The sequence below is a fragment of the Thamnophis sirtalis genome, unplaced genomic scaffold (assembly GCF_051295495.1).
Source record: "Thamnophis sirtalis isolate CommonGarterSnake01/CBP01778 unplaced genomic scaffold, rThaSir2_p1.2 scaffold_12, whole genome shotgun sequence".
NCBI lineage: Eukaryota > Metazoa > Chordata > Lepidosauria > Squamata > Natricidae > Thamnophis > Thamnophis sirtalis.
This window is the reverse complement of record NW_028261392.1, coordinates 38,081,448-38,106,406: the sequence shown is the minus strand read 5'-3', so window position 1 is coordinate 38,106,406 and position 24,959 is coordinate 38,081,448. Positions and strand designations below refer to the sequence as shown.

Sequence of the window (24,959 nt, the reverse complement as noted above, 5' to 3'; positions counted from 1 at the left end):
TATTAGGGTTTTTCATTCTCTGAGGATTTAGAGGTCTGTTACCAAATATAAAGACAAGCCAAAGGAAAGTAGTATAAATAATATTAACTAAATTCTAAAGTGCTTTGATTCAGATTGGATTTATCTTGTTCTGTGGCTTTTTTCTCCACTATAAAATTGAGCTTTGTAAAATAGCTACCCTGTTTCCCTGAAAATAAGATCTCCCCAGATAATAAGCCCAATTGGGCCTTTGAGCACAAAAATAAGCCTCCCCCAAAAAAATAAGCCCTCCCTGAAAATATTGCAACACAGCAGCAGCCATAAGGTGACCACGCTTGCTGCCTCCTGCACCTCAAAAATAATAAGACCTCACCAAAAATAAAGCCAAGCCCTTATTTTGGAGGTCAAAAGAAAATAAGACCCTGTCTTATTTTTGGAGAAACACGGTATTACATTTCTAAAAATAAATAAATGGATGTGCTATTTATTCAATTCGTGCTTTTGAAGAAAGAGAAAACCTAACAATTCTTTCATATTTCTTAGTTGCTGTTTGAGTTAGAAGAATGCCTTCAAGAGAATAAGATTCCTCTTAAGGTTTATTTGTTTGTTCCGTCTTTAATAAAGACAGGTATCATTTAAATGTTTGAAATGTGAGACATCAGATTTAATCTCCGGGCTAACAGAAGGGCTCCTGTTTGATATTGGATGAATCATTGATGGATTGCCTAACCCATCTCAGAGGAAGGTTGCTGAAGAGATGAATGCTGATAGGGAACAAAATGAGTTGTTCCAAGCCTTAGAGGAAACCAGGAGTAAAGTTCAAATTGCAGCTGACACTGTGGACAGCAAATTCCAAGTTTCATTACTTTTTAAAAATAAAATGCTAAGATTGCATCCAGCTTTGGTAACGAATGCTACTCTTGGAAATATAGCGCTTCAAGGTGCTACTTGTCACTCATAAAGCCCTTCATGGTAGTGGGTCTGCGTACTTGAGAGACCGCCTCCTGCCAATTACCTCCCTGCGACCAATTAGATCACATAGATTAGACCTCCTCCGAGTTCCATCTGCCAGTCAGTGCCGACTGGCAACTACAAGGAGGAGAGCCTTCTCGGTAGTAGCTCCGACCCTTTGGAACGATCTCCCCGTGGAGATTCGTACCCTCACCACCGTCCAGGCCTTCCGCACAGCCCTCAAGACCTGGCTAGCCCGTCAGGCCTGGGGACAAAGATAATTGCCCCCACCCGAATGATGAATGAATGTTGCTTATTATTTTACTTTATGTATTGTGTGTGTTTATTGTTTGTATACCCCCTCCCCTCATTTTATGTAAGCCGCCCTGAGTCCCCTCAGGGAAAAGGGCGGCCTATAAGTATTAATAAATACTCTAAATACTCTAAAAATATGAAATAGATCTAAATCTGATCTTTTTATAAATGCAAAAATGTTTGCATTGTGATGTATCAATTTTATTGTTATCAATATTGTGATAAATTTGACAATGATAAATTACACATATAGGTATAAAATAATTTAATTAGGCTTCAGGTTTTGTACTCTGATGCTATGCCAGCTACAAGTAGTTCACAATTTACAACTGGTTAACAATGGTTCAAAATTATAACAAACTTTGAAAAAGTGACTTACAACCTGTACAGTCAGTTATGAGCATCGCTCCACCCCCATGGTCATATGAACATAGTTCCACCCATGGCAACCAGCTCCCATTTACAAGTGATTGCATTGTTTTATGGTCACATGATCACAATTTGCAATCTTTTTTTTGTTGATTTCTGACCAAAAAACCCCCATAGGAAAGCTGAATACACTTAAGAATCATGTGATTCCCTTAACTACCACTGTAAAAATTATTGTAAAACCAGCTTTGACTTATGATCACAACAATGGAAATTTTGGTCCCAATTTTGATCATAAGGACTATCTGCACCTTAGATTTTTCCTGAAAAGGGATTAGAGATTAATTGCATTTAGTCAGTATGTAATTGGCTGCTTTTGTACAATGTAAAACAAAACTAACCATTTTATGACTAATGCAACGTGGGAATGCAGCTACTTATGCAGCTTTCTTGGCAAGACTTTTGAAAGTAGTTGCCATTGCCTTTTTCCTAGTGCTGAGAGAGAGGAACTTGTGCCTAAGGCAGAACTAGAACTCAAAACTACCTGGTTCCTATTTCAGTGCCTTTAACAATTACTACAAACTGGTTCTCCAAAAAAGTACAGGCATGGTGCTTACTTTTTTTGAACAATGTTTATTTGCATTTTTCTTTAGAAAGCCATTGGTAATTGAATCTGACAATAAATATATGTGATTTGGGTGTTTGTTCATGTTCCAATATATACTTGAAGTCCCTGTTGTGTGCCAAACTCTCATCATAATGCTGGGCATCTACAAAATATATCAGTGATATTATTGAAAGAATGAGGGTTTCTTGAACCTGTGATCATACTCTTTTGCCCTGAAACATTTTATGTTGTACCTTAGGAACACTCAGGGTCTTGAGCCCTTCTCATTAATCAATTTACATCCCAATTAAAATGTTCAAAGAAGCCTAGATAATCGATCTGGACATGCATTAGGTTTTGTTCCTGCCTAGGCACAACAATACCACCAAAATAATAATTATTTTCTAGTTTTGGAATGATCTCAGGTCTGACCTGAAGTTTATTTTTAGGCATTTGAGAAAAAAAATTACCATGTTTAAAAAACTAGAAAAGCAATATTTATTGCATTCACGGATTGTGAATACTTCAAAAAAAATGAGGCATTCCAGTGGAAATGTGTGTAGTCATTAGGGAAATTATAACTTTAGTATGTTGAAGAAACATAGTTTCTCCTTGACTAGAGATAAATGGTCCTGTTCTATAACAGGTTTATTTCAAAACAGTTATTAAACCAGTCAAATCTCCTTTAATAGTTCTGACCACACACACTAAAGGGAAAAAAACAATTTGGAAAATATGGAACAAGGTTATATTATATCACTGGCTCTTTCTCATATGGTTAGAAAAGCATCAATAATGTTTGGAGGTTATGATGTGTGTTGCCAGGCCTTTGTAGCAAGTGCTTTGTTTTTTCAGCTGTAGGGTCTTTTCCAGCAAATTTGCTTTGAATAGATATGAAAGGGAGATGAATGGACCACTACAGTATTCCCACTACACAAGTTAATTAGTTTAACCCTGTGCATTAGTGAGTCCATTTTAACTGAAATTTAAACGGGTTGAGTCAATGGATCCTTTTTTATTGACATCATCTTTACACTTACCTCTGTTGATTTAATTAGGCATCTTATGGAAAGGAAAGTTTTTCACTTTGGTAGAAAAGGAAAGTGGGTTTAAGAGCATGATATACAGTATTGTAAAGATGTGAAAGTGAAACTTAAAGGTGGTAACAAACTTAAAGTTGGTAACAAACATCAACCTCTGCAAGTGGGAGGAGGTGGGAGTGATGGTATTATGACATCACACAATGCCATGGATTATTTAATATGTGCAAATTACAGAATTTACATCATTTGTATGGTGATGACATCACAATGGCTTGCACCAGGCACCTGTTAGATAAGCAGTGCATAAATTCCCTGGCTTAGGTCTTTCAGAATTTTGTCCTTGTGACTAATGTCTTAAAATACCAGAAAGAAAGAAAAACAATTTTAAAGCCATTCAGCCATGAAATTCAGAGGGCTGGTCACTGTATTCTTCCTCATCGGGTTGTTGCAACAATAACTTACAAACTACAAAGATGAATCATTGTGTGTCACTTTCAGCCTCCAGAAGAAAGACAGGGTAAAAATACAACAAGATAAATAAATGCTGCTCTTTTTCTCTACTTCTTTTACTTCAATCATTAGTTTTATAAGATGGTTATTTAATAAAGCTTGTAGAAATACATTTCCTGTTTTCCTTTGGAAAAAATCCTAATAGTTCACGGTTTTTTATGTTCCTTTTTAGATATGCTTTTTAAAAAAATGTTTTTTACAATGAAACAAGGTTCTCATTGATTGGTTTCTGTTTACTTTGGTGCAAACAGGGATATCAAGCAACTGGAAAGGTTAATTCCCTTCTGTGAATTGCATCATCCTGTTGTCCTTGTCATCTACTTTTCCTACCTCCCTCTGCTTCCCAAATTGAAGACCAAATACAAACAGAAAGACCGGTTGAACAGGAGAGGCCACAAATTTGAACAAACCTGCCAGAGTATGTGTAGAAGCCAATCTCTTCTGTCAGTTCAGCAGAAAAAAGCCTCAGGTGCTGCTGAGATAACAAATGTTATCTTTTCAAGCACTGGTTGGGTTTGGAAGCAAAAGGATATTCCTTCTCTTCAGCTGTTCATTTCTGAAAGTGAAAGGGGCTGCAGAGACATGCTGAGCTAATACTGCCATCCTGATAAAGCCCCCTGTGCCACCAGAGGGCTGCTATTTGAGCAGAGTAAAGGCTGCCCTCACTCTATAGGGTTTCCCAGTAGGAGCTTGATTGGCTAAGACGCCTTTGTTCTTTATTATGTAATCACACTTCTGCTAAAACACCTATGAAGACAGGCCTTGAAAAGTTAACTAACCAAGAAACCTAGCCCACATGTTGGAAGTGTGCAATTAAAGTGGCCTCTTACAGTGGCAGTTGATTGCCTTAAGAATGCTTGCCAATATGACAAAATGAGGTCAAACTAGGTAGAGTTCCATTATTCCACAGGGCTTTATCTGTTCAATCAGCAAGTCCCTAAAGAAGATCAGAAGTGAACTTCTGTACAGATTCTAACTTTCATTCTCCCACGCTTCAGTCATTCATAACCACAGCCTTAAGGATTAGCACCATTTTTCTCCTGCTGCTCAAATTCTTAGCTTCAGCATGCCAGCAATAATTACAGAAAAATTCTAGGTTCAAAATATCCATCTGTGGCTCAGGTTTTTGTTTTTTTCAGAATTAAGTATTTTGGCTTAGATGCTACTATTCTTCTGCTTTTATTTGCTTCTTCTGCAGGTGCTTTTTTGTGATCAAGTTTTAAAAGCAACTATTCAGAAAGTATTCTCAACGCTCTTGTACCCAATATAAATATATCCAAGTCAAAATGTAGACCTATGATAAGCCCTTCCTGTGTAGGGCTTTGGCAGAATGTTTAACATGATGAGAAGACTTAATGTCTCAAATAACAAAACCAAATACATTTGAACTTAGATTAAGGGCTCTTTAAGTGAGCAAACTGGTTATTTAATCCTGTCTTACAATACTTCTTTAAAACTAAACAGTGGAATTCATTTTGAAGCTGGCTACTTGTCAAATCAACCTGCTAGTTGCTGGAATCGCTGCAGAAACCAAGGTGCTAAACAAAATGTATTCTTTTCAGTTTCCAAATTGATGCTTAATTACTCAGTGTGTTTTGGGTTTTGTCCAGTGAATTGCTCAAGCATAAATCGGATAAAGATAGGACATTTTAAGGATCAAATGCTTACATTTTATGTTTTCTTTTAGAACTTCTGAATGGTTTGGTGGTTATCAGAAACTGCAATATACTGAATCAAAAAAGAGGGTATGAATCCCTCTTAATGTTTTAGAAAAAAATCTAGTATGTTTATGGACATGAGTTTATTTATAAATAGGACTTCCTCATTTTCCAAATAGGAATTAAAATGTCAACATATGGCAGCGCCGCAGTTCTAAAATGATGCCCCACTGAACCTATTAAGCTTGCTTTGCACAATGCTGTGATTCACAGGTCTGCGACTAAAAAGCTGTTTGATTATTTTCATCGAATTTCCATGTATTTTGGTGTGCTGAAAACAAATAAAATATTGAAAAAACTCCTAGACGTCATGATTTGCCACAACATGCAAAATTGTCTTCAAATTTATCATTTTTTTTAATTTTTGGTATTTTTTTATATTATGGATTTTTAACCAAATTTAAAGTCCAAATTACTATTAATTAATTCATATATGTACATTTAAGATATAAAATGCCAAAAAAACCTTTAAAGGGTTTGTCCGAGTTATGTAAAAAAAATATAGCACTGTAAATCTGATGGTCAGCAATACATACATAAGCTGAGCAAGTTTTAAGTCTGTGCTTCTAATGGTAGAAGGGGTTAATCTTTCCTGAAGAATCCAGTGGGAGGGAGACACAGGGCACATAGCAACATTTCCGGTCAGTGCAGGGGGCGTGGCCAGCACTGTGATGTCTCGTGTACAGACACAGAGCTGCTCTCTCCTGCATGCCACACTTGTGCAGGAATCATCATCAGGTTCTTGGTTCTAGGCTGTTCACACTTTTTCATTGCAATTCATGTTAGCTCATCATTCTTCAACCGTTATGTTATGGCTCTGCGAAAGTATATTAATTCACTAGACAGTTTCTGTTTCATCTGTGGTGAATATACAGTGTTGAAGAAACAGCAGAATATTACAGACATTGTGAAGAAAGTATACTTGGCATACTTTGGACTAAAAATTGGAGATCAAGATAAAGTTTGGGCACCTCATAAAGTGTGCAAACGGTGTGTTGAGGACCTCTGAAACTGGTTCAAGGGTAAGAAAAAAATCCATTATGGGATTCCTATGGTATGGCGAGAGCAAAAGAACCATAGTGATGACTGTTACTTTTGTTCATGTGATGTGAAAGGGTTTAATTCCAATTGGAAGCATTCCATTTCATACCCCAATCTTCACTCAGCAATTCGTCCCATCCCCCATGGCACAGATATACTAGTACCCAAGCCCCCTGCTACCTTGGAAGAGATACCTAACTCTGATGAAGGTGAAGTCATACCTGAACCAGATGACGAATCAAGTTCTTACTTTGAAGATGATACAAGACCAAAATTGTTTTCTCAGGAAGAGATGAATGATTTGGTAAGAGACTTGAATCTTCTCAAAGATGCCACTGAGTTACTCGGATCAAGGCTGAAAAGCAGGAATTTATTGTTGCCAGGAGTGTCATCTTCATGGTTCAGACATCGTGAAAAGGAGTTCGTTCCTTACTTCGCCCAGGTAGACAAGTTCATTTATTGCATCAATGTCGAAGGTCTGATGGGTCAATTTAAAATCCAATATGATTCGGAGCAATGGCGTCTTTTTATAGATTCTTCAAAAAGAAGCCTCAAAGCAGTTTTACTCCACAAAGGTTTTTATGCTTCCATACCTGTAGGTCATTCTGTACACTTGAAGGAAACCTACAAGAACTTGGAATTGGTTCTTCGTAAACTTAAATATGAAGACCATGGTTGGCAAGTGTGTGGGGACTTGAAGGACTTGTGCATGCTGCTCGGGCAACAAGCTGGATATACCAAATACCCTTGTTTTCTGTGTCTATGGGACAGTCGAGACCGACAAAATCACTGGAACAAGAAGAGTTGGCAGGTGAGGGTACTAACTAATAAAGTTCTTCTACCACCTCTCCACATAAAATTGAGATTGATGAATGAATTCGTAAAATCACTTCCAAGAGATGGAGAATGCTTCAAATACTTGGTCACCAAGTTTCCATGCCTGTCGGAGGCAAAATTGAAGGAAGGTGTGTTCGTCAGACCAGACATTGGAAGGCTTATAGTTGATCAAGAATTTGTCAATACCATGACGATCCTCAAAAAGAAGGGTGGATTGCATTTAAAGAAGTCGTACATAAATTTTTAGGCAATAACAAAGATCCTCACTACAAAAAGAGCGTCGGAAGAATGCTGAAAGCATTTCAAGCTTTAGATTGCCTGATGAGTTTGAAAGTGCATTTCCTCCAGTCCTACCTTGACTACTTTCCTGAAACTTTTGGGAGCTGTGAGTGAGGAACAAGGTGAACGATTCCACAAGACAATAAAGAGATGGAAAGGAAATACCAGGGAAAATGGAGCATTACAATGATGGCAGACTACTGTTGGATGCTTCAAAGAGACATTCCAGATGCTACTCATAAGCGTAAATGCACCAAGAGGAACCTCACAAGGAAGAAGAATTGAGTTTAGTGTGTGTGGGTGAGCTCATTTCAGTTCAAAAAAGGATTTTCGTGAAAATATTGTAATAAAACTTTAATTTTATAAGCCTATTTCCATTTATTTTGAGGTATTGCCTTATTTAAGATAGTTACCTAAATTGTCAGGAAATGTGATGTCCTATGACAAAATGGAGGTCATTTTCGGATTCAGCACACCAAAAAACATAAAGATTACGTGGAATAACCAAAACAGCTCTTGAAAAAAAGTTTTTTTGCAGACCTGTATTATGGTTGTACTTACAATGATGAGAAAAATATCTGCATACCCATTCTTGTGTAGAACACGAAAATGAATATAAAATGTAATCAGTCAATGACAAATCCTTCTTAATAATAAAACATGTAAAAGCTTATATGGCCCCAGTAGGATGTAACTTGTGGTCCTATTTGTCTTTCAGGGTTGATTGTTGGAGTAATCTTGAGATATGGTATACCTCCTGCCAGTGGTCATGACAAACCTTTCAGCTGTTCTCAGGAAGACAGGGCTTATTCCACTCTGTTGGTCAACATCAGTGGGAAGTTCTTTGAATATACTTTAAAAGGAGAAATAAGCCCTGGAAAAATACACAATGTGGAACAGAATGATATACTGCGAAAAGTGAGAGTTGCCTTTTGTTGACTAAGGTTCCTTTCTTACTGAACGGTACCATTTGACACAAGATTTTTTCAAAGCTGAAAATATGAAATGCTATGTGATCTTTCCTAGTAGTAGGATGCAATTTATAGTGTTGTTCAGATACAGTAACAACCCATCTCTTCTGCATTCTGTGGTCCTTAAGCATGATTATTGATCTTTCTGTAGCAATTTGATAGTTTATTTTCTCTCCTCCTACTACCTAGGGTACTTCCTTCATATAATCTCAAAATCTCAGGGTGTGTGCAACATATACTATTAAATAGTTGTTTCTTCTTTCTCACAAGTCATGATGTGGTTTGCTTCTTCTTTTATTTTTTTTATAAATCAGGAACTAAATGTAAGGGATAGATTATCCAAAGCCACCTACCCCTATCCATATCCTTATCCCTAATAAGGATATGAATCCAAACTTCTTTTGTTCAGCTGCTGGTTGTATTACTAACTGTGATCTCAGTATCTGAAGAAAAGCCACCATTTTGCTATGTGCAACCTGTAGGTTGTGAAACTTTTGTTGGGAAAATTAAATGGTTGCCTGAATCATCTTGCAAAGTGGAACACACACTTATGAATTAGAGCAATGTAAGAACTTCTTGCAATAAAATCTGTTTTCTGAGGCAGATATCAAAGTAATAATTTCAGAAAAATAATTTGAAAAACATGTCACGAGAAACTATCAAAAATATAGCCACATAGACATTTTATTCAGTAACATATTCTCTCTCTTTTTCTTTTAAGGTAACTTTTGACCCAGAAGTATTCTTCAACATCCTTTTGCCTCCCATTATTTTCCATGCTGGCTACAGTTTAAAGAAAGTAAGCTTCATGTACTCTTATTTTCACAATTGGGATTTTTACCTTGTCTTCATGTAAAATTGACTTTTTCGTATATTATGTTCCAGTTTGAAAGGTTTACTTTTGGAAACTACTGAACTGCTAGAATGGCATGTTCTGGAGGAGAAATTGATCATGCTGGAGTTCACAGGAGTAGTCTGTTCTTTAATTTGTAAATTGTTCATATCCCTGCTATAAATTAGTTACAGTTATCACCTAACTATGTGGCCACACACTTAACTTCCATTGGCTGATGTTCAGACCTCAAAATTTATTGTAATCTCAAATAGTGTTCTTTAGGGTATCAACCAAGATCTTCCAAGTTTTAGAAGGTTGATTGGGTTATATGGGAATAAGATGCTCTTGGAATGTTTTCAAGGTACATAACCTGTATAGAAATTTTCATATAATCTTCATGATGTAGGCCATGTCTTATGCTGAAAGTCTTGTAGTTTATTTTCATAAGAATAGTTCCACTTAGAAAATAAGGCAGTCATCATCTAAAAAGCATTCGGAGAGATCTAACATGGCAAATGATAGCCATTTTATTTTTTCCTTGTCTCTTAAAGAAGTAAGATGTGGGTTTATAGTATTCAGTTAAGGTAGCTGCTCAAAAAAAACAAATGCAAAAGTCTTTATTGTTTTTTGTGATTATCGTGAGATATTTCATTATAATCAGTGGAAATTAGGGCTTTAAACTCAGCCACAGCTGGATTTCACTTAATATTTTCTTCAGTTTCTCCGTTTACATAAAAGCCTGCTATGCTTTTTTGCAACCTGGTATGTGTGATAGCTGCTGCAGATGTTTTGTGTGCCTGTACATTTGTGATTTTTTTTTAGTCCAGAGATAAAATTAGAATGATCACATATCCGTTGAAACTAGTGGGCTAGATTTCTTGAATATTAAGGTAGGAGACTGGATATCTTTAGCAAGGATGCATTCTATATTCTCACCTATATTACTTGCTTTGTTCTAGTTTTTGTTTCATAATTGGTAAGAAATAAAGGATGAAATTATAATATTGTATTTTGCATACCCCAGAGTATGCAAAATCCTAAACCCATTTAGGATTGTAAACAGCTTGTTGACATGATAGACCAAAGTAGATGAACCCTTATGGCCTGTAAGGTGTTGATAAATATTTCCTCCACCACAGATTCAAACGTGACAGTCATTTTTAACCATTTCTTGAATACAGAGAGGACTATGTGTTAGTAACTGGGTTGTTTGTAATTAACTTGCAAGCTCCATTTGTGTGAGCAGTGTGTGCGTGTGCTCACTGCTCATGCAAATGGAGCTGTATGCTCATTTGCCCAGCACACATGCAGAGTCAACCCTTCTTCCCCCTCGCCAGTCCGCAAAAGGTTGGGGAACTCTGTTCTAGAGGGTTAACTTATGAAGCAAGCACTTCTCCATCAAATAACTTCCTTTTTTGGTGTAGCCTGACTCAGCCCTGAATGGACACCCTGAGCTATATAGATCAGTGGTTCTCAACCTGTTAGATTAGATCAGTGGTTCTCAACCTGTGGGTCGGGACCCCTTTGGGGGTCGAACGACCCTTTCACAGGGGTCGCCTAAGACCATCGGGAAACACATATTTTCAAAAAAATACGGAAAACATAAAATAATGTTATGGATGGAGGTCACCACAACATGATGAAATACATTAAAGGGTCGCGGCATTAGGAAGGTTGAGACCCACTGTATTAGATAGACCACCGAAATGATTCAGAGATGATTGATGTTCTAACTAAAGCCATTCTGTTCTCTGGCCGGCGTTTCCGCACTCACATTACCAAATGTACTCTCTTTTTTGGAGTTTAGCAAAAATTCTGAAGGACTCCTTTTTGCAACTAATTCACTTTTGTCCCCCCTCCCTACAGAGGCACTTTTTCAGAAATCTTGGATCAATTTTAACTTATGCTTTCTTGGGAACTGCAGTCTCTTGTTTCATTATTGGGTGAGTTTGAGTATTGCAATACTTTTTAGGCCTTGTGGGAGATAATTTTGGAATCAGCTCATTCAGTAAAAGAGCACACGACACAATATTTGGCAAAACTAACAGTCAATACAATTTTTTTCTCAATAACAAAGGTAACATTTTGGTTACCTTTTAAAAATAGCTTTAAAGTAGTTTCCTCCCCCTCGCACCCCCCTTTGGTTCCTCTCTTTCTATGTGTGATGTGTATGAGAAGAATCAAGGGCAATGTTGCCCTCTTATTTATTTACATTTAATGAAAAGAGAGGTCATGAATGTAATCTCAGGCCCATCCATTTCATTCATGTAGCCATATATAAATTAAGTTATATACTACAATGGTTAGAATGCAGTATTGCAGGCTACTTCTGCTGACTGCCAGCTGGTTGAAATTTGGCAGATCGAATCTCGTCAGGTTCAAGGTTGACTCAGCCTTCCATCCTTCCGAAGTAGGTAAAATGAGGATCCAGATTGTTGAGGGCAATATGCTGACTTTAAACTATTTAGAGAAAGCAGTAAAAAGGACGTTGAAGTCTAAGTGCTATTGCTATTACTTGGAAAACAAAACAAAAATAGTTTTATATATTTTTTTAAAAAGAATAACAGACTAAATCTAAAATAATGTGGTTTTGTGACCATTTCATTGTTGTTTATATTTCATATTTCTCTACATGGCATTTTATGTGTTATATTATATTTTACTGAATTTCATGTATTTTTAATTCTGTGTAGAACTGGAAAATATCTAAACAAGGCCAGAGAAATAAATGAAAATACTGAAAAAAATAATGTTTCCTTGCATCCTCTTATTCTGCAGGAATCTCATGTATGGTGTGGTAAAACTAATGAAGCTGGTGGGACAGCTTTCTGATAAATTCTACTACACTGATTGCCTTTTATTTGGAGCCATAATATCTGCTACTGATCCAGGTGCAAACTTCAGTTCTTAAAATTAGGTTCATACATGGTTGTAGCATGTTTTCATTTGTGGTTCAATTACCTTATAATTGGCTGGGTTCATACAGTGTGTAAGGCATAAAACATACTTTACATATGCAGTGGTTTCACAAACATGCTAAGCAAAACAAACAAGCAAAAATGTGTTTGGCTTAACATGATGTGTGAATCAAATTTTGTGTCTATATGGTTTTGTATAACTAATAAAGTACAGTTACTTTGTAATAATTTAATACATACAAATCAAGTTAAATATTTATTATAATCATAGACCAGCATAATTCATGGAAATATAGAAATTGCAAAAATGCTTATGTCATTTCACTAACACTCAACCTCTCAACATCTTTGACTACATGTCAGTATTGCAACATGAAAACATTTCCCTATATAGTAAATGTAAAGAAAATAAATTCTATAAGGAATTATATACAATGTTAAATCTTTTACTCTTTTTTGTTTCCTTATTTTAGTCACTGTCCTGGCAATTTTTAATGAACTTCATGCTGATGTTGATTTATATGCACTGCTGTTTGGAGAAAGTGTTCTAAATGATGCTGTTGCTATTGTATTATCTTCGTAAGTAAAATGCTCAGGGGTTTTGTAATGTCAGTGTGGGGACATCATTGTATTTACCTGGAGAAATTGGGGACATATGCAGAGGTGAAATCTATTTACCTTCGCTACCAGTTCGCAAATGTGAGAGCTCACACATGCCACCTCCATGCATGTGCAGGACCTTCTGTGCATTTGCAGAGTGTCAAAAACGGACGCGATGATGTCTGGGCAGGTGGGTGGAGCCTGCTACCGAGTGTGCCTGAAAGGTAAGTAGAACAGCAGGGAGTAGGGGGGTTGGAATCCATTGTGCCACACAATTTAGATTAGCTAGAAAGCAGGAAATCGTGCATCACGGCTGATCATCGAAAATACTGGTTTGCCTGAATCAGTAGCATTTTTTTTACTACCGGTTCAGGAGAACTGGTCTGAACCGGTAGCATTTCACCCCTGGAGAGATGACTAGGTGAGAATTGCCTGATGTCTAAAACGATGAATGATGTAGGATAGATTTTTGGCTCATTGCTATTTCTCTTTTCCTTCTCTTTTTCCAGTTCTATTGTAGCATATCAACCCACTGGGGAAAATGCCCATGCCTTTGATGCAGCAGCCTTTTTTAAATGTGTGGGCGTCTTTCTTGGAATCTTCAGTGGTTCTTTCATGATGGGAGTAGTGACTGGAATTGTGACAGCTCTTATATCCTTCTGCTAAAAATGCCTTCCAGCTGTTTGCATGTGCAAACCAAGTCCTAGTTTCCCTTTTTGGCACAGGCAACTTGTTTTTCACTTCTTTGCAGCTCTTATCTCTGGAGAATTGTGGTGGGTAGCATATAATCTTCTAAAGCTGCTCTGAATAAGGGAAAAATTTGCACCACAGGAGAGTTGGTTTAGAGACAGGATCTATTGTGGGTCAAGCCTAAGTCAAACTTTTCATTCAGATGAGGCTAAAATGGGAAGATTATATGCAAGAAAATTTAAGGAGGAGGCAGATAGCAAGATACGGAAGGATACAAGGAGATGAGAGGGATGAAAGGAATTCAGAATCTGTCCATTGTCCAAGCAAAGATTTAAGGCATGGTGGCTCAGTGGCTAAGATGCTGAGCTTGTCGATCAGAAAGGTCAGCAGTTTGGCACTCCAAATCCCTAGTGCCACGTAACAGAGAGAGCTCCTGTTACTTGTCCCAGCTTCTGCTAACCTAGCAGTTCGAAAGAATGTAAAAATGCAAGTAGAAAAATAGGAACCACCTTTGGTGAGAAGGTAACAGCGTTCTGTGCGCCTTCGGCATTTAGTCATGCTGGCCACATGACCACGGAGACGTCTTTGGACAGTGCTGGCTCTTCGGCTTTGAAACAGAGATGAGCACCGCCCCTTAGAGTCGGGAACGACTAGCACATATGTGTGAGGGAAACCTTTACCTTTACCTTTAAAAACATTTTTCATCTGGCTACATTAGGATGTCATGAGAATCAGCAATTAACTTGCATAGCTGTTCTACAATTCTGCCTCATCACTAATACCTTTGAGACAACTCTCAGTAATTCTTAAATCACATCTAGTCTTTGTATGGCCTTGACAAAATGTTCACGTGACAAAGTTTACCAAACTACACTGCTTTCCCTTGCTGGAGACAGCCCTTTTTTTCCTGATGTCTTGGAGTACATTCTTGTTGGCTGAAGCTTGTGGTTTTACAGGTAAGGCACTTTTATAGAAAAGAAGAATGTAAGTAATGTCATGATGACATAGCAATTCCTATTGTTGGAACACTATCATTGTTCCTGTCATCAGATGTGTATGTTTATTGTTAAGATAAGTAAATTAATTTATTTTTAGCAACTATTCCTGAATGGAGTATATAATTGAATAGACTTCTGCAAACATTTTGAATTCAGTCTGGGCTTTGAATCATGTGCAGGAACAAAATCATAGTACTTGCTCTCAGTATCTAAAGGCAGTGGCATCTTTTCCTAGAACTGTGTGTGGTGGCCTTAAATATGTTTTGAACTGATACTAGATTCACACTGATTTGCCTGGAAGCATTGTTAGAATATTGAATTTGAAAAGTTATGCAAGCTATAATTTAGTTCCTTGCCCTTATCCCTACATCAAAATAAATGCTAAAAACAACAATGTATACTTTAATTGAGAATGACTTTTGCACATTTCTTAATATTTTGATGATGTGTATGTTCCTGGACTAAGTTGCCTTTAGTGGTGTTACAGAGTTCAAAATCAGCTTGAATTGTACAAAAAGAGGAACATCCTTGTATATTTTGAATTGGCTACTGAACCATAAGGCAGCTTTTGCTAATCAGATATGCAGACCAACTCCCAGAATTCTAAGCCAGCATGACCATTATTGAAAATCCCAGTAGTTGAAGAGCTTTTATTTATAATATTCAGATTTTCTATTTTGTAGATTTGTCATTGGAAATACATTTTTAAACATTATTATGGAGACTGTGGTTTTTTGAAAAGCAAACTCAGAAGTTTCAATCAGAGCCAGAAAAGCTGAAGTTGATTCCTTAGCTCTGTATTTGTTTTCATTTAAATAAGATTGTTAACATTTTTAATAGACTGAATTTTATATAAATACAGAATTATTTATATTGAACTATTGTAGACAACATATGATCTATGTTGTATTATTTTTGGTTCTAGTAGGCTATTTACAATTTTCTTTATTAGCAGGAAATAAATCTTTAAAAATTTTGAAGCATTGTATGAACTGAAATGTAGTACATTCTAAGCACTAAGTTTCAAATATCACTGAATTGCTGAAACATATAAGCGTCTAGTTGTAATTTTGTCCTTTGTACCTAGATGATTGTAGACAAAATGCTTGTATTCTAAAAAAAATATAGATTGATTTCTCAATGTCAGAATGAGCCTAGTATTTTATTTCAATCTCACCAATGGTTTGAAGAATCGGGAGTTGTCAAGATTCTCTCTACAAATATGGAATATATATAATAATGGGCATCTGAGAAGATGCTGTATGGCAGGCTCTACAGCAGTTTTCTTCTAGGAATACAGAACTAGGTATCTAGGACCTATGATAATATCTTCAAGTAAGATTAAGCTCTGTAGCTTTTCATGGGGATACATGCCTTAGAAAAGGTTAACCTACCAGGTCCTCATAGGCAAGCCAGATATTTAATACTTTAGGAATGAAAGAAAACATATTTAAAATCTTAATGAGCATAAAAAAGAGACAATCTACAGTTTTTTAATGTTTCTTTTTATTGCTGTTTCTTGACAGGGGTAGTATCTGTTCTTTTCTGTGGTATAACACAAGCTCATTACACATACAATAATCTATCTGTTGAATCAAGAAGCCGAACCAAGCAGGTGAGGAAAAAATAATCTTGGCTTTGTGTGTAAATAGGCATGATTTGTATTGTTCCCATGCATTTATTGTGTCAGGTGGTTCTTACTTGATAAGAACAGAAAACGCTCTTTGCAGTTAATAAAAATTGATGAACTGAAATATGTGATTGGGAAAACAATCAAGTGCAGTCTTCTTTGAATTGTAACCCAGACCTCAGGGGATCCCGAGTTGTACATTGAACTGTACTCTGTCATGTTCCCCAAAACATTGTTAGGCTTACAGAACTATGGGGCTGGGACAAAGATTCTTGACTATTCTTCTATACTTTTCCCTGTGTGTGACTTATGTATTCCCAACTTTGATACATGATTCTGCTAGGATACCTTTCATGAGTTATGGCAGGATTGGGACTTTCTTTTATTCAGTGGTTTCAGTTGTGCTGGGACATTTAAGGACTAAAGCAGTGACAACATGATCTGTTCTTCCTATATGACTAAATGATTGTGAGGCAAGGTCCAAAAACTGGTATCTATAGATATGGTGATACACTTCAACATTCAGCTAATGGAATACTAGGCACCTCTTATGCTACTCATTGTAGTATATGAGATGATACATAAAAGACATCTGATTCGTAATTAGCTTTAGTGATTTAGTTTTTAGGGGGGTTAGTGTTATAGCTCTGAACAGGAATCTTAGGTGCTTCACATATTGCTGAATAATTATTCATAAGATAATTATCATAAAACAGGAATTCCTTTCTGATCTTGCTGGATTACAACTCTCATCATCAGTTGTGCTGCTCAGATTGCTTTAGATGTGCACAGCTGATGATGAGAGTTGTAGTCTAGCAAGATCAGAAAGGAATTCCTGTTTTATGATAATTATCTTTGCTATTCTGGAGGACAATTCAAATTAAGTATTTATTAGGAAAAGCTGCACATATGAATTTGGGAATTACCTTCTTGACATTACACTATCTCAGGTGTATAATTTCAGATGCATAGTATAAAATGATGAAAACAATTGTAACAAACTGACATTATTTTCCCATTATTTTCTATCATTACATATAAGTTTATTTTACTTAGCATGAGCTTTAGACAAGAAAACATAGATATTTATATAAAGTGTCAGGTATATTGAATGCATCTGGCAAACTAATCTTTTCACATTTACCCTCAGCTCTTTGAAGTTCTGCATTTCCTGGCTGAGAATTTCATATTTTCTTATATGGGCTTAGCTTTGTTTACTTTCCAGAAACATGTTTTCAGCCCGGTTTTCATAATTGGAGCTTTTGTATCCTTTCTTCATGTTTCAAATGTATGTTTCAAAGGTTTTGGAAATTTTCTCTGTGTTTTTATGGCGTTGAAATAAGATATTTTTAAAAGTGCAATCCCATAGATGTCTACTTAGAAATAAGTCCTACAGAATTCATAGGATTAGCTCCTAACTACATGTGTTTAGGGTTTCAGCTGTATTTTATAGCAGGTTGGAAAACAGACTACAGTAGCTTTTGCTGCAGCCTCTTTTATAAAACCATGGCTTTTGAATGTTATGTTGCTGTAATACAAACAAGAGGATGGAGCTTCTTAAACTATAATCTATTAGATATTATATCTGAAGATTAAATATTAGAAAAAAATGTTATCTCTGTCTTTGAGTCAGAGTATTGTGTTGGATAAATCTGTGTACTTGCATGATCTTTGAAACCTGCATATTTATTAAGGCAAGTATGAGATTTGAGAAACCTTCAGAAGAAGGTAGACAACATGTGTTAAAGTCAGATGACAAAAAGTCAAATTCTGGTATCTTCTGACATTCTCAAGAGTCTGAGATTAAAACTGAAGGAGAAGTAGTTTGGCAATAAGAAAAAAAATTCATGGGAATATAATTTTGAAAAATATAATTACATTAGAATTACTTTAGTTTCGTATTTATGAGAAAGATGAAAAAGAAGAACATGGTACTTGCTGAAAACTAGAAAATGGAGAATTATACTTTCAGATGAAAACTGAGGGATGAGGAACTTTATTGTTCCTAAATATATCATGCGGGAGAGGGGGCACCCAAACTTAATCTTGTCTTCAGGATGAAGTTTAAAAAATGCTTTTATTATCATACCTTTGCTGATTCTGTTACACTTCTGAGGCTGTGTAGTCAGCCCTAGAGAGAAATTTACTCTAAACCAGAATCTACTTTTTCATCCCTCTCAATCATTTTCATATAGTAACGGCAATATCTTAAGTTGTACTGATTATTGTAAATATTTATGATGCAGTTTCAGAGAACTGATACTAAAAGGTTTCTCTTCCTCTTCTTTTTGCTGTCATGTACTTGATTTCTCCATGGAGAGCATTAACAGTGTCAGGTTTGGTTGTTATTCAGATGAGAGATCTGGAGGAAATCTCAAGAATATAGACCAAAGTATAGTTGAAGAAACATCCCCCATGAAAGGAATGGTGAAAATTTTTTGTAGTTAGTCATTGACTTATGACCATTTAGTAAACATTCAAAATTGCTATGGTGCTGAATGAAGGGATTTGCAACCCGTACCCAAAGTTTTGGCTTCTGAGCTCCCCTACAGTCAAATGATCACAATGCGGGCGCTTGGCTACCATAGGAGCACCACCCACCTGTCTTTCCTCCATCTTGTTTGGCTGGGTGCCTTGGGCCTACTTCCCACCTGACTGGATCCCTGGGTCTCATACCCTTGGGTGTCCTTTGCAACCCATCATGCCATGCTCCACCTACTTCTTTCAAAGGTCCTCTTTCAGAAAGAGAATCAGCCAATGTCCCACAGTCTTCCTATGTAGAAGTTGCCTCTTGTTGTTTTGGAATTGGCTAAAATTCTCGCATTCCAAGAATTAATTAAGAATTACATTTCCTTACCTTCTTACAAAGATTTATTGGCTTGGAGCCTGCATAGTTTGCTCCAAAACCTGTAACAGAGATAGAAATTCAAAGTACTACTGGTACTATTTTGCCCTACAGCATTGATGTTTCAGCATGAAAAGATGATTAGGAGAGCCTATTTATTTATGGATTTCATAACTCTGCCTTCAGGTTCAGTTTTATTGGTTAAGCAACAGTAACATTCTTTGGAGCTACTCTTGAATGTCCTTGTGTCTCTGTTTGTATTGAGCTGACCAATGCCCTTTAGGAAGGCTCTTGCAACATTCATATATATGTAGAACTGACAACTCTTTATTTCAAAGAGACCTTGTTCTTCCCTCGTTATCTTAAATCTTCTAAGCCAATTTAGATTAGTTCCGTGGAGCATCTCTTCCTGTTAACTTTTATATAGACGCTCAGTTTTAAGTGTTCATAAACATTCAGTAAATACTTCTTCTTAAGCACTTGCAAGTGAGCAATGTACATAGGCAAATGAGCACTTAAAAAATCAAGCCACAGTTTTGCAGGTGTATGCAATATGGAGTATATATGCAAGGATTTTCCCATTTGAATTGACTTGGCAAAGAAGTGCAATTTATCTTCTGCTTGCTTTCTCTAAAGATCCGTTATTGGCTTTCATGATATGAGTGGATTCTTAGTGACCAGTGCAGGAGGAAGATTGACTGACTGTTAATCCTATATTATTTCTCAACAGCAGCCTTATGCAGATAATGAAGAACAAATAGATAGCAAGAGATGTTGGTTCTCTTAGTATTGAAGTAGAGGCTTCCCTTGTTCAAACCTCACAACAAACAGATTTCAATGGAACAGAGGTGTTAGGATGTAAATATTACATGTTTAAGAATAAGGGTTTGTTCCATGAGAAAAAGATGTTGAAGGATACTTATTCTTAAAATTATTAAATTAAATTATCTGAGTTTTAGTCTTAGTCTTAATAAGATGTTTTACCGTACTATTTTATACTTCTGCTATGTCCCAGTGTTGTTTAGTAGAGCACATAGATGCAGTATTCCCTGCTTTGCATTTGTTTTTTATAAGTCATTGCTTAGTTTTGGTTCAGATTTTGTGTTTTATGCTAGTCATTGACTGAAATAAGGCAATTTGATGTTCGATGTAATGTTTGATATTCTTAAAATTAATGGAATTACTTGAAAATAATACAAGAGATGTATATATGTATACTGTATATATGCCTGTTGGATTCTTAACCAAAAGTTGTGGTTAGCTAGCGGTTTTCCTGGGACGAGCTGCACACATCTATCCACTCTCTTTCTTCCTGAATTTGGGTAGAAGGCACAAGATCTCCTGGAATTTTCAACATATGATGATGTTTTCCGGTAAATCAATAAGACAAAACCAATAAAAAAGGGTTTCCTTAGTCCTTTGAAAACAATAACATTTCTTGTTAAAGTAAACAAAAATAAAAATTCTAAAGTCATGTCAAGCCTCTAAATAGATCACAATTTATCTCTGGCAATTTATCTCTGGAAATCTGAAAGATCTACCAGAAGGAAAAAAAAAAGCAGTTAAAAATTCAACACTGATTTGAAAGAATAATACATACAGAGAGGCATAAAGATTTAAATATGTCTTGAAAATATATTCTACAAGTCAAATGTTGGGATGTCAAACGCTATTGCAACTTGGGTCCAACTGCTAAATTCTTCCTCAAGTTTCATAACTTTGGGCTTTCCCACCATTTACTGTGGGTTTTTTCCCCTGAAACTTGATTTTATAAATCACCAATTAAATGGTGGATTTCTTCTAGCTGCTTTGTTAATTGTTGAGAGGCTTGCATAATCTTCAACAGATACATACTGGTTTTGAACAGCATTCATATTTCATCATAGTAACAGATTCTCTTTCCTGGAGCTGAGAATCTGCGTGTAAGGTTCGTAATTATAGATTACATCAAGTATTAAGCGCTGGCTTTCTGTTTGGATGGAAGTATTCAAAGCATCTCTCCTCTGCTGTGTGACAACCACCATCTTTTTGTCACTGTTGCCTGCAGGTCTTCGTGGAGCCATGGCATTTGCTCTTTCCATCCGAGACACTGCAACCTATGCTCATCAGATGATGTTCACTACAACCCTACTTATTGTCTTTTTTACTGTCTGGATTGTTGGTGGAGGGACAACACCCATGCTGTCATGGCTAAATATAAGGTATTCTTGCTGAATTTGAACCAATTTGTTCATAATTGACTTTTAAAAAAAAAAATCAGTGTCAACCTAGGTATTCAGACTAGAGCCCGTTTGGTCTATTGGTTAAAATACCAAGTAAAAAAAACACAGGAGACTGAGTTTAAATCCTGCTGTAGCCACTTTCGGCCAGTCACTCTCTCTCATCTCAATCCATCTCAGTGGAGTTGTTGTTGTGTGGAAAATAGGAGGAGGAAGGCATGTTGGATATGATTGCCCCCTTGATTTATTTGTAAAAATAATAAAGGCATGCTATAAATAAATAGAATAGTGTACTTAATTGCATAGAAAAATATGATCATAATTCATATATTCAGAAGTTTGCTTACTTTGAAAGGTTAAACTGGTTTTGTATATGTGGGGGTTTTTTATGTAAAGGGAGTGTTTCAAATCGAAGATTGCTTTTGATTGATTACTAGTATGAGGAATAATTCTAAAGCAAAGAGTTGCTTGGACCAGAATCTATAGTTCACTCATAACAAAATTCCATCCTTGATTGTTTTCATTATCCTTCATTTCAGCAACAAAGTTCTTTGGGATGTATTTTGTCAAATGGTCAGGAGATACTCTTTCCGAACACTTAGGATTTGTTTGGAACTTTGGGATTGTTCTCTTTCTTACCCAAAGGAGGACTTTCTAGTCACTCCTGAGCTAAATCATGGATAAAGGAGTGTGCTTCGTAAAGAGACAAGCTTTTAAAGATTTGCAGTGATAACCTTGTCTCTTTTTAATTAAGCTGAGTCTGTCTGTATGTATCAGATAGAAAATCATAGAAGCTGCAGGACATAAAACAACCCAGACGATGGCAGTCATGGGCAATTGTAATACAAAGAGAAGAGAAGGAGGAGGAGGGATTATAATACCGTAGTATTAGTTGGTTAGAGGTTGAGGCACTGCCAGTTAATCAAATTAGAGGATACAGGTAATCCTCACCTTACGACCACAATTGAGCCCAAAATTTATGTTGCTAAGTGAGACATTTGTTAAGTGAGTTTTGCCCCATTTTATGACTTTTCTTGCCACATTTGTTAAGTGAATCACAGAAGATGTTGAATTAGCAACACAGTTGTTAAGTGAACTTGGCTTCCCCATTGACTTTGCTTGTCAGAAGGTTGCAAAAGGTGACCCCGGGATACTGCAACGGTCATAAATATGAACCAGCCATCAAACATTCAAATATAAATAACATGACCATGGGATGCTGCAATAATCATAAGTGTGAAAAATGATCATAAGTCATTTTTTTCAGAGCCATTGTAACTTCGAATGGGCACTAAACGAACTGTTGTAAGTCGAGGACTACCTGTATTCTCCCTGCAGCTGAAGAATATTCTAGTTGAGGTTAATAATACCGTACTTTGGCACAGTAAGAAACATAGCTGCTACTGATCTTGCTTGTGTTCAGAGGCAATGTGCCGAGGAGGGATTCTGTTTAACTGAACTTATAATTAGAGTATAAGGTGAGGATTACTAGTGAAAACAAAAGATAATGTTTACAAGTGAAAAGTTATTTGCATAGCGGTCATTTGTTATCAGGCAAACTTCCAATACAATTTTTTTGTTTACCTTATTCAGTTAGATATCTCTAGCAAGTATTAATGTCCTGCATAACGTTTGGCTTAACTACTTTGAAGATTTCTTAAAGGTTCTTCATTAGTAAATGCTTGAAAAGAGGGAGCCTTTGTTATAACCTAGTTCATTAAGATGGAGGATTGCATTACATTTAAGTCCTGCATAAACATGAGCACTAGCATCCAGTTATCTTTCAGATCTTCAGCCTTTAGAGGAAAATAATGCTTGAATCAGGATATCCTAAACCACTATGATGCAGAAAAGAGCTGATAAACTGCTTACAGTTGCTTACAGTTCTGACAAAGGAAATGGAGGCAGCAGCAAAAATGTTTTCTGTAAAACAAAGTTTGTGCTTTAAAAATCAATAATTTGAAATGTCTTGTTTTTCTTAATATATACCAGAGAGATTTACTCACTTAAGAGAAGTTCCAAGAATCTGTACTAAGCACATAATATTACCCAGCCACTGAATAGGTTTATGTGGTAATAGTATAGGATAGTGTTGACCAGTTTACAATATTACAATTTCAGATCATGGCTAAAGAACCAATGATAGGCAAGAATTTAGTGTGGCTTATTGTGATTAATTATTCCGGCTAGAGATTATATAACTGTATGGCGAACCTATGGCATGCAAGCCACAGATGGCATGTTGAGCCATGTCTGCCAGTACACAAGCCGGTACGCGAGCTGTCAGCCAGTTGATTTTCGGCCTTCCGGAGAACCAGGGAAGGCCGTTTTCACCCTCCCCAGGCTCCAAGAAAGCCTCAGAGGACAAAAAACTGGCCCAATGGGCCAACTAGAAGTTTGGAAACGATCCATTTCCAGCTTCCAGAGGCCCTCCGGGGGAGTCGAGGGAGGTTGTTTTCACCCTCCCCAGGCTTCAGGAAAGCTGAAGCAGTTTCTGAACTTCCAGTTGGGCCGTTGGGCCCGTTGTCTGCCATCCCCAGGTTCTGGAGGCTTTCCTGAAGCCTGGGGAGGGGAAAAAGGCCTCCCCTGGCCCCTTAGAGGCCCTCCAGAAGCTGGAAACGAATCATTTCCAAATTTCCAGTTGGCCCGTTGGGTCTGTTTTTTCCCTCCCCAAGCTCCAGTGGCTTTCCTGGCACCCTGGAGGAAATACCAAGCTCAGCTTGGAGACGTGGAGTTCGGGTGAGATCATTCGACGGCATGGGATAAAATACCATCAATATGCGGACGACACTCAGTTGTATCTGTCCGCCCTGTGCCAACTCAGTGAAGCAGTCGACGTGATGTGCCAGTGCCTGGAGGCTGTCAGGGTCTGGATGGGGGTTAACAAGCTTGTGCTCAATCCAGACAAGACGGAGTGGCTGTTGTGTTTCCCTCCCAAAAATTTGGTTAGTATTCCATCACTCAGGCTGGGGGGTGAAATTTTACGCCCCTCAGACAGGGCTTGCAACGTGGGAGTCCTCCTGGACCCACAGCTGACTTTAGAACATCATTTGTCGGCTGTGACCAGGGGGGCATTTGCCCAGGTTCGCCTGGTGCACCAGTTGCGTCCCTACCTGAACCGGGAGGCACTTGCAACAGTCACTCACGCCCTCGTGACCTCAAGACTGGACTACTGCAATGCGCTCTACATGGGGCAGCCCTTGAAGAGCATTCGGAGATTTCAACTGGTCCAGAACGCGGCCGCGCGAGCGATTGTGGGTGTACCTTGATACACCCACATTACACCTATCCTCCGCGAGCTGCACTGGCTTCCAATCAGTCTCTGGATACGCTTCAAGGTGCTAGTTGTTACTTATAAAGCCCTTCATGGTATTGGACCTGGGTACTTGAGAGACCGCCTGCTGCCAATTACCTCCCAAAGACCCATTAGATCGCACAGGGCCGGCCTCCTTCGGGTTCCATTCACCAGCCAATGCCATCTGGCTACGACCCGGGGGAGGGCCTTCTCTGTTGCAGCTCCGGCCCTTTGGAACGAACTCCCCGCGGAGATTCGGACCCTCACCTCTCTCCCTGCTTTCCGAAAAGCCGTTAAAACCTGGCTGTG

At 37.4% G+C, this 24,959-nt stretch overlaps 1 protein-coding gene across 5 annotated transcripts in view; it reads left to right on the top strand.

Annotated features, from left to right (window-relative positions):
- SLC9A7 (solute carrier family 9 member A7) overlaps nucleotides 1-24,959 on the top strand; it is a 60,287-nt gene that overhangs the window by 15,183 nt on the left and 20,145 nt on the right. For all 5 annotated transcript variants that reach the window (XR_015698175.1, XM_087726240.1, XM_087726237.1 and 2 more), the window contains exons 2-12: nucleotides 8,368-8,567; nucleotides 9,342-9,419; nucleotides 11,322-11,398; nucleotides 12,234-12,346; nucleotides 12,847-12,952; nucleotides 13,483-13,624; nucleotides 14,514-14,619; nucleotides 16,188-16,276; nucleotides 17,442-17,555; nucleotides 20,398-20,509; nucleotides 21,184-21,337. Coding sequence is in view for 4 of the 5 variants with exons in the window: in XM_087726240.1 (XP_087582366.1) it covers nucleotides 8,368-8,567; nucleotides 9,342-9,419; nucleotides 11,322-11,398; nucleotides 12,234-12,346; nucleotides 12,847-12,952; nucleotides 13,483-13,624; nucleotides 14,514-14,619; nucleotides 16,188-16,276; nucleotides 17,442-17,555; nucleotides 20,398-20,509; nucleotides 21,184-21,337 (1,291 nt within the window). In the remaining variant the exon portion in view is untranslated. The remainder of the gene's footprint in view (nucleotides 1-8,367; nucleotides 8,568-9,341; nucleotides 9,420-11,321; nucleotides 11,399-12,233; nucleotides 12,347-12,846; nucleotides 12,953-13,482; nucleotides 13,625-14,513; nucleotides 14,620-16,187; nucleotides 16,277-17,441; nucleotides 17,556-20,397; nucleotides 20,510-21,183; nucleotides 21,338-24,959) is intronic.